General features: G+C 37.3%; 1 protein-coding gene across 1 annotated transcript in view; it reads left to right on the forward strand.

The window, feature by feature from the left end:
• WDR35 (WD repeat domain 35) overlaps positions 1-9,824 on the forward strand; it is a gene marked incomplete at its 5' end in the record, with an annotated part of 36,825 nt that overhangs the window by 19,994 nt on the left and 7,007 nt on the right. The window contains 8 exon segments of the mRNA XM_072410085.1: positions 639-692; positions 1,478-1,587; positions 3,083-3,133; positions 3,768-3,795; positions 4,330-4,634; positions 5,281-5,427; positions 6,875-7,007; positions 7,844-7,954. Of these exon segments, the coding sequence (XP_072266186.1) occupies positions 639-692; positions 1,478-1,587; positions 3,083-3,133; positions 3,768-3,795; positions 4,330-4,634; positions 5,281-5,427; positions 6,875-7,007; positions 7,844-7,954 (939 nt within the window).

Raw genomic sequence — 9,824 nt, forward strand, 5'->3', positions numbered from 1 at the left:
CACTCAAGGAAGTGTGGTGAAAAAAAGTAGTTGACACAGTAACAATTGTAGGAAGCCAGGATAGTCCATAAATAAATCGGATAAAATAAATATATCAGTCAGTATCAAGACTTGCCTTTCAATATGGAAGAGATTGATGGCTCTGGAGAAAATATTTTTAGGTTTCAGTAAGAATATATTCATACATATTTTTTTGGCTACATTCAGACTAGTGGTTTTGAGTGTTTTTACAGCTCAAAACTACTTAAAAAATGATAAACATTGGATTGATTGGGCAGGAGTGTTGGAATGCAACCCCTGGACAGGCTATCCCCACTGACATCAATGACAGAAACTGCACTCAGGTGAACAACAGAGCTTCTGTTGTTGTGTTTAGTGAGGAGCCCAGAGCAGTTGGAGACACCTGTCCTCTGTCTGCTGTCTCCTTCCTTGATTGGCTAAACGCAATGACAGGAGTTCCAACCAGCTGGGCTTGCTTGCAGTTGTAGCCAATGTATTAACTTTTAATAGTGCTAAATCTGTTAGTTGGGAGACACTAAAAAGCTATTGGCATGAACAGAACCTTGTTTTAATGTGATAGTAAAAAATAGGTTTGATTTTTTTATGTTGCTTATAAATATTGTATTTTGATATTTCAGGCTACAAGAGATCTTATTTGCAGCATAACTGCATCTGATAAAGTCCTAATTGTGGTAAGTGTCATTAAAGTAAAGTGATACACATATATTCTGTATATGTATTATTTGTATTAAATATTTATTGTTAAAAAACAACTCCATACCATAGGTAAATATTAGTTAAAATACAGTATATAGGAAAATGTATATATACACAAAATGCAGTCATCACTGCTAACATCCAAAACAGCAATTAACACCAATGACAATACATTTATCCAATGCATGTTATTTTTAAAGCATTTATTTACAAGGCCAAAGAACATCAAAATCACATGTGTTTCGTCTGTATAACTTTTTCTCTTTTTTAACAGGTTCAGTTGCTCTTGACTTTTTGTAAATTATTTGCCATCAGTAATTGGCACTGTTTCCTCATGCAAAATGTGTAACATTTTTTTTATTAATAAACTCCACTTATTTCTAATGGCAAAAGTTTGTTACACTCTTTACATGGTGACACAGCATCACCTACTGGCATGACTGAGTAATAATGAGATTCTTTTTCTAATGAAATTTTGGGGGAAACAATCTTTGTTTATACTTAAGTATATATGGTACATGCTTGGTTTTTAAAATAAATCTGACCTGGTGCAATGAGAAATTTAAAGATATTTTATAGCTATGATTTCCTTTTTAGTAAAAATTTAGACTAGTGTTAATTTATAGATTGTCGGTGGGAAGGTGAATGCCAAGTAAATTGTATTTGAAACCTACTAGGCTTACATCCTTATTTTATATTTTGAGGTTGAAAGTAATGTGTTGCTTTAAGCTTTGCTGTTTATTTTTGCAATGTTCTCTAGGCACGTGAGTCTGGTGTAGTGCATAAGTACAGTTTACCTAATGTGACGTTAGTACAGAAGTATGAGCTTAGCTGCCGTGCCTATCAGATGAGTCTGAATTGCAATTCCAGGTATGTATACTATGTATGAGCATAAATGATCTTTTTTAATAGGAGCATGCATATGACTTTAGAAGCAGGTCAAGCAGAGCAGGTATAGTGGAGTCCAGTGGACTGTGTGACCCTCAGGCTTCCTTTTTCTTTTGTGAACTCCAGTGACAATATCTCTCTGTTATAACTCCTGGGTTTGGTACTGCCCACCTTGGAGTTTTAGTTGTTCCAAAACCTCAGGTCCATTCGTCATGGAATGAAAGATTCAACAGTTAGAATGACGCTCCCTGTGATGACATTGACAAGGAAGTAGGCCTTAATACAAAGATCATTACAAAAAAAAAGCGATGGCTAAAAATGAACTAATAATTTTTAACAAACAACTCTTTAATACCAATCACAGGGCACAGGATAAAGACTCTAAATATTGGTCCCTTGACAGAAGTGGGCTGATGTTTATTATCGCTTTGCAGAGTTCATTGCTTTCCTGTAGCAGCTGTAACCATATTCTACCTTACGGTCTTTAGCTTTGTTGGGACCAGTCACCAGCTCACCATCTGGAAGCGTTCTGTAGGTCTTCCATAGGCTGTACAGTCTTGTAATACATCCCTGCTGTTCTTTATGATCCGTTACAGTTTTAGTAGCCTCCACAGATAGAAGTACAGGTAGTCCCTGGGCTACATACAAGATAGGGACTGTAGGTTTGTTCTTAAGTTGAATTTGTATGTAAGTCAGAACAGGTACATTATTTTAATAAATGCAATTGGGACAGATGTTTGTCTCAATATATTATCAGGCAGTGTGGTGTCAGTTACTGTATACAATCCTCACTGTGAGCTAGTCACAAACAAAGCAAAAAAAAATCTTTACAGAGCCTAGCATTTATTAACTTCTGGAGCAAGCTGTGCTTTGATATGCAAAAAAAAAAAACTGCAGAGTTTGTCTTGGTCGTTTAAGAGTTACAAGAGTTTGCTGAAGAGCTCAGTCTCAGCTGTGTGTAACAAAAGATTTCTATTGCAAGTCATGTTAACCGCCCCCTCCCCCTATCAAGCCTTAGTCCTGCACAGGAATGGGCAGGGAAGCGCGTTCATATCTAGGGGTCGTCTGTATGTCAGATGTCTTTAACTCGGGGACTACCTGTAAAATACTTCACCCCCTCTGAAATGAACACAAATGTCTAATCAATACACAATTAGAGTGCTTTCCTCTCTTTTTCTCATTTGTTTTTCTTTCTCAGTTTTGCACCAAAATTCTTTATAGCCCAGTTATTGAACAGGTTAGGTCATGCTGGAACCATTAATGTGTTCATAATTAGGTGTCTAGAGTGAGTGAACAAGTATTATGGTACTTTAGCGTAATTCACCTCCTTTATAAACTATCTGTCATACATTTTATCTGTTTAAAAGCAAATATTGATATTGATGTAAAATTCTTAATCCCTTGATAATGATGTGATTATGTGTAAACTATACTTGCATTGTACTATATGAGGCATATTTGACCAAATTTTCCCCAGCCGCCTGGCTATAATCGACCTTTCTGGAGTCCTTACGTTCGTGGATCTGGAGTGAGGGATTTGAAGGCAAAGCACAGGAGCTTGAATTTGATTCTAAGGTGAAATGGAAGCCAATGAAGAGAACTACAAAGTGAGGCAGCAGAAGAGGAGCGGTGGGAACGGTTTGCTTTGATTTTTATAAATCTCTAAGACGTGAAGTCCTTTTTTTTGGTACTATTAAAGTGTATTGATTTACTAATTCTTGGTAGTAATTTGCTTTGAGAAATAAAAACTGAAAGCTGTTTGCTGTACATTAGGTAATTTTACAGCATTGTTCTTTCATTAGGCGGATGATTTATGCTGTAATGAGCAGAGTTGGCTGAGAGGGGATTTGTACTGTATGTGTTACTTCCAGCAGAGCAGTGTGGAATGTAAGATACACCGAGGTCTAGACGGGCGCTGGAATGTCATGTGAAGCCCTAATCATACACAGCAATGTATTTCATGAAAATAAACACTACCACAAAGCTGCTTTTTGTTACATGGACACCTTATGTCCAGGTGCTACCCAAGCTATAAAAAAAGTTCAGCAGTAAATCCATAGTTCAGTTTAACACTGTTATTAGCAGGGAAAAAATAACATTTTTAAATTAAAGAATAAACACAGATTTTTTAAATTAAAATTTTAGGGGATTGCTCCCCACAGAACTGTGCAGCTTTACTCACATATACCGGTAGGTGCATGCATGTCCATTATTATGAATAATGGAGCTTAGGTCCATAGAAGATGATCATATTTTATATTCACATGAAATCTTGATTGTTGATACAACCTAACATATTTAGTTTTACCCCCTGGATGTTCTGGGACAAATGTCTACATTTAAGGCAATATCATTTTTTAGGGCAGCATATATAAAATGACGTGTGTGTGCCTCCCCCACCCCATATATTTAGGATCTATCACTCATCTGGTGTAAGGGTAATGTAATAGTCCTGTATGTGTCCTGTCATTTGGTGGAAGAGTAATGTAATTGTAATGTATTGGTCTTGTCCTAATCCTGGAGGTTCCCCCAGCTAGCTTCAAAATTGATTGCCAATCTCAGCAAGATTCCCCTTTTCTCTGATTTATGTGCTGGAAGCTCCCTTATCTAACCCTATCACAGACAATGCAGGTGCAGCCACATCTCTATTACATCCATCTGGACTAATTGAGCTTTGTTTACCGAACTCGGCAACTCAAGGTAAAACACATACCCAGAAATTAGTTAGTCGAACCAATGATCCATACTTTCCTGGACGGCTTGGTCCCTACTTTTATGTTGATCGTGTTTCTACATTTTAATTTTTACTTTAATTTTACTTACAGGCGCTTACTAGCTGAGGCTGCCTTACAGAAACTGGATCTTCAAACTGCTGAACAAGCATTTGTACGCTGCAAAGACTACCAAGGCATTGAGTTTGTGAAGCGTCTGGGCAACTTACAGAGCGAGCCCATGAAGCAAGCAGAGGTGTCTGCCTATTTTGGCAGGTTTGAGGAAGCAGAGAGGATGTATCTGGATATGGACAGAAGGTGAGACTATAAAAAATGTTTAATCCTTGTTTAACTTCCCTAGCGGTCTGATTCTGGACGTATTTCCATGCAAAAAGCAGTACCATTTTCTGCATGGAATTTCATTTTACATTGTAGGCCTTTAATTCACCGACACATGTCTAATAGTTAAAAATTTTATTACATTTTTAATAAACTGTAAAAAAAAAAAAAAATCTCTTAAAAAATAAAAAATACAAAAATAATGTAATATAACTGTACAGCAGCATTTATAATATAATTATGTATATATTATATGAATATTTCTTTGTATTGGGCTCAATACAGCTATTTTGTATTGAATCCAATACAAAATTATTTGAATTTCCCGCTGCTCAGTCCCGCCGCAGCGACGCATGCACCAACATCACTGGGAAACCCCGTAGGACGTCTCTGCACTTCGCGGCTGGGGATAGGAGGAGGCAGACGTGTCCGCAGGACCTGCGAGGACCAGCAGGATGCCGGGGGACAGCGACATAACAAGGTAAGTGGGGTTTTATTCTGCTTTTAGGTACCCAGACTTGGGAATTTGGGACTTGCGACTTACTACGTCTGACTTGGGAATATCGATTTTGTTTATGTAAAATATGTGATTTCCTGCTAACCTCAGCTTTCATACTCTTCATAGAGATCTTGCTATCAATCTAAGAAGAAAGTTGGGTGATTGGTTCAGAGTACTGCAGCTGCTCAGAACTGGCTCCGGGGACTCGGACGATGCTATGCTGGAGCAGGCCTACAATGCAATTGGTGACTACTTTGCAGACAGGCAGAAATGGTATGAGCGAGTACAGAACTCTGTTTTACAATGTACACAGCCGTATACAATATATTTTTATTGTGCTTTCTTTATTACTTCACCGTTATAGTTTTTTATTTCAGTCAAACAATTTACACATAGTTAAGGAAAAATAGTGAAAATACAAAATAGTGTTTTAGTATCAAACATTTCTTGCTGTAAACATCTAAATAGAGACAGGTTTTCTGGTACAGCAACTAACATTTATATTTGGAATATTTTAAAAAGCTTTTTCAAAGTTTTTGTATACAAACTGTAGATCTTCTGTAAAGTTACCCACAGTTTGACAGCTGGAAAGCATATGCATCGTGTTTTAATTTGGTTGGGGTTTAACATGGGTGATCAAGCAGTCCTGTAATTGATTTTTTAAAAATTATTTGCTTTTAGTTTTCCATTCCAGGATTTCAAATCACCCATGTTCTCCTGATAATCTATCTTCACTAGTCTTAGAGAGCTTTATTAAATCCCAATGTCTATAGTAGACACAGGAGCAGTAAACCCTATCTCTTGTGAAATAGAACATAGATACAGTGGTTTGGTATTTCCCATTTAGGTCAAGAATTGTTGCTAGTGAGATTAGCAGGTTAAAATAAAAGGGAAGAGCTCAGCAAATTTGCACTGAATACATATGTCTGCTTTAACTATATCTACATGTGCACCAGGTACCTGCTAAATGCAGGAAACTTAATTATGTCACCATTCCATTCCACGTCACTATGTTTGTTTATTAAAAAAATGTTGAAATTTAAGAAAAGTAATTCTGAGTTACCTTATTATAACCTAAAAATTTTCTGTGTAAATTCTAAATAGCAATGTTGCTTAGATTGTAAGCCCTTTCCTCTCCTCCTGTCATGGAGAGCCTTTATATCTTGTTCATTCAAATGAGCCCTAAATGGTTGTTCAGTGTTAAATGTTAAATTAGGTGTCTGAGCCATAGATTAGTGATTGAAAATTTGCTTTTCCCTCTACAAAGATTAAGATTTTCATTAGACAGACCCAGTTAAAAGCCTAACCGAAGCAACAGAAATAGCTCTACAGTCAGACACTATTAGAAGCTATTTCTTTCCCATTATATTGGTTGCAGGATGCCTAAATATCACTACACAGCCCAATAGACACCAGACATTGGCCTAAATGACCTGTTAAAACATGTTTCTCCCCTTATCTGTTATACAAGTCTTTGTAAAGTTGTTAGAGATGAGGGAAGGGTCTGCTACCCATCTATACCAACACAGAGCACTTAAATTGGAGCTGGAAGCTCTTCTCTAGTAACAAAGCAAGTTACCTTTGACATTTCTAAGTAAAATCAGTTCTAAATCATATCACACTGCTGTACAGGATTATATATAAAAAAAGAGTATGCCTGATGCTTCAGTTGAAGAATTTCATGTCTTGACTGTTATTTGACTGTTATTTCTTCCTGTAGGTTGAATGCAGTGCAGTACTATATACAGGGCAGGAATCAAGAAAGTCTGGCACAGTGCTACTACATGTTGGAAGATTATGATGGTCTTGAAGTTTTAGCTAATTCGTTACCAGAGAATCATAAGCTGCTACCGGTATGGTTATCATGGAATTACTGTGCTATATATAATATATTTTTACCCTGCTATGAGATAAAAGTACAGGCAATTTCACCATGTAAGGCAAAATAAACTTATAGTGCCCAAAGATTTCCTTCATGGACCAATATACCCAAACAACCTGGGAAATAGGCCTGATATTGGATAAATAGATTGCTTGCCAAATTGATTATTAGGTAAGAGATATGGTCAGTTGAATTCATATTGAATTTTGACATTTCTTCTCTTTATTGGTCAGCAAGACCACCCACATTATTTTGTCTGCAGCACATACCATGAAAAAATATACCTGACAGGAAGTTTAATTTAAGGGATCAGTAAGATGGTGGTGGGGATAAGGTCCTTGACTTTTTCTGCAGCAGCATCAAAGCCTAGGCAAAATCAGTGGTCACCCCCCTGGAGAGAGAAGGAGTTGCCCTACACAGGCTGCTAGTGTTGGCACTACCTCTTTCAATCTGAGTGCCGCAAAGCAGGGCATTAATGAGAGATAATATCAATGTAAACCAGGTTCGTATAAAAACACATTTATCGTTTTTAATACATTTCTAATTGCAATAAATACTTTTTTTTGTTCAGCCTGAACTTTTACAATGTACATGGATGATGATCATTAAAACATTCCTGGGGTCTAGTGCTAGTAATTGGGTATATAAATTATGTGTAACCCTTTAAAGTTCTAAACAGTACCGGTAGGTTTTTCCAGCTATTCTATCCTGCTACTTGTACATTATATTTCTTTTATATTCTATATTCCCAATCCGGTTACTACATATCCATGTGATCAGCATGTGTGCTTTATTGTTCCTGTGCAGGACCTTGCTCGCAAGTTTGTGACCGTGGGGATGTGTGAGCAGGCTGTGGCCGCCTTCCTCAAGTGTAACATGCCAAAAGCAGCTGTAGACGCATGCATGCACCTTAACCAGGTAAGCAGTAGCTGCAATTTACTACACTGATAAGAGTTTGAAATGTGCTGAGATGCTAAATCTTCATTCTTTATTCCCTCTTTGCTTCTTCGCTGTCATCTGAAATTGTTGGGATTCTCTTCTGTTTGGCTGCAGTGTACAAAGTCCCACAATGGGGAGCATTACTGTCCCTTACAACTTTCAGCCTATAGAAATATTTCCTGCTGAGTCCATTAAAAACAGGGCTCGCTGGTTTTTAATATACAATTTGGGGAGCAGTTCTGTTGGGTGAGAGTCATTAGAGGTCAGAACGCTTGCAGTAGTTAACATGGACACATGTTTCAGCTCACATCAAAATACCTTGTAGGTGTGAATAGGTACTAATGTTTTTTTTTTTAATTGGAAGATTTAACATATACTGATTTCAAACTGAATTAATAAAAAATATGCCACCTAGAAGCCCCATAATGGCCAAATGGTTTGAGACTAAATCAGGTTCACAAGCAGGAAAGAGTTTTGGCCCCAGGCAAATACTAAGTATAATTGTACAGATCTAGTGGCATGATTATTTTTCATTTATTGTGAAAACTATTGTTCCAGACAACAGAAGTAAAGCTTGGAACTCCTTTGATGTGCTTTACCCAAACTCCTAATCATAGAGAGGGCTACGACTCAGCTAAATCCCCGCTGGAAGCAATACTTCATGATCATTTGCAGTGACAGATGAACAAACAAGATCTGTACATACAGTGCATTTTGTTCAATGGAGAGGGCGGGGGAGAGGACCAGTGAGTGGTACCCCCCGTGCTCCTTTTGATTGCAGTGAACAGTGGTCACTACCCATCGGTCGGGGGACTGCTGTACACTTGTCAAGTTTTTTTCCCGGGATAAATATGATAATTTATCTCTGGTGAGAATCAGCTGACATGTGTACATAACAGCTATGTACACATGTCAGCTGATTCTCACCAGAGATAAATGATCATGAAGCCTTTGGATAAAACACATTCATCTAAGAAATCCCAGAACTACCTTTAAATGATAAAACAGGTGTCAGTACTTAATGTTGTATTGCACCATCCAGCTGTGGCCAATCAGTAACAAATGTCCATCCCTAGGTTTTCCTAGCAATATAATAGAGCAAGACTATGTTCCTACTGTGTACAAATGTTCATGAATTCTGACCTGTGCAGTTTGAACTATTGACATGAAGGTAACATAGACACCAGTATAGATTTGTGTCCACTTTTTCAAGTTGTCTTTGCAAACACAAGAGGTGGGAAGTAGAAAAGCAAGAACATGACAATCTAATTGTGTGCTTCTTTATAATAGCCATGGTTGGATGTCTCCTGTAGAATGATATTGTATGGTAAAACAAATATTTTCCTCTATGACCTATTCAACCACTGTAAAATTCCCCTAACTGATCAGATGTGCTATTGAATGATTTTATTATTAAGTGTACCTGTCATGTCCCTGCAAATGTATCATTGTTTCATTATTCCAAAAGAAAAAAAAACTTTACGGTGGTCAATAAATGTGTGCTTTTACAGCAGGCAGATATTAGCGTGACTTTTCCTGTCAAGCAAGGTGAGAAGGTCCTAAACAGCATCCTGCTAGGGCCAGCAAAACACAAATTATTATAAGAGTCTGTAATAACAAAATGTCTGTGCTGCTTTATTGGGCCTGATTTACCCTCCCTAGTGGTAACCCCGAGTGTGACTCGGGGTAGAAAAAAGTTGCTAAAAGTGGTAACCCGAGTCACACTGGAACAGCCAGGCGGGGCGGGAAATTCAAAATCCATTTGTATTGCATTCAATACAAAATAACTGTATTTTTTACAGTATATATAATAGTATGAGTATGTGTATTTTTTTTTAATGTAATAAAA

Source organism: Pyxicephalus adspersus, chromosome 4 (assembly GCF_032062135.1).
Source record: "Pyxicephalus adspersus chromosome 4, UCB_Pads_2.0, whole genome shotgun sequence".
Taxonomy (NCBI): Eukaryota; Metazoa; Chordata; class Amphibia; order Anura; family Pyxicephalidae; genus Pyxicephalus; species Pyxicephalus adspersus.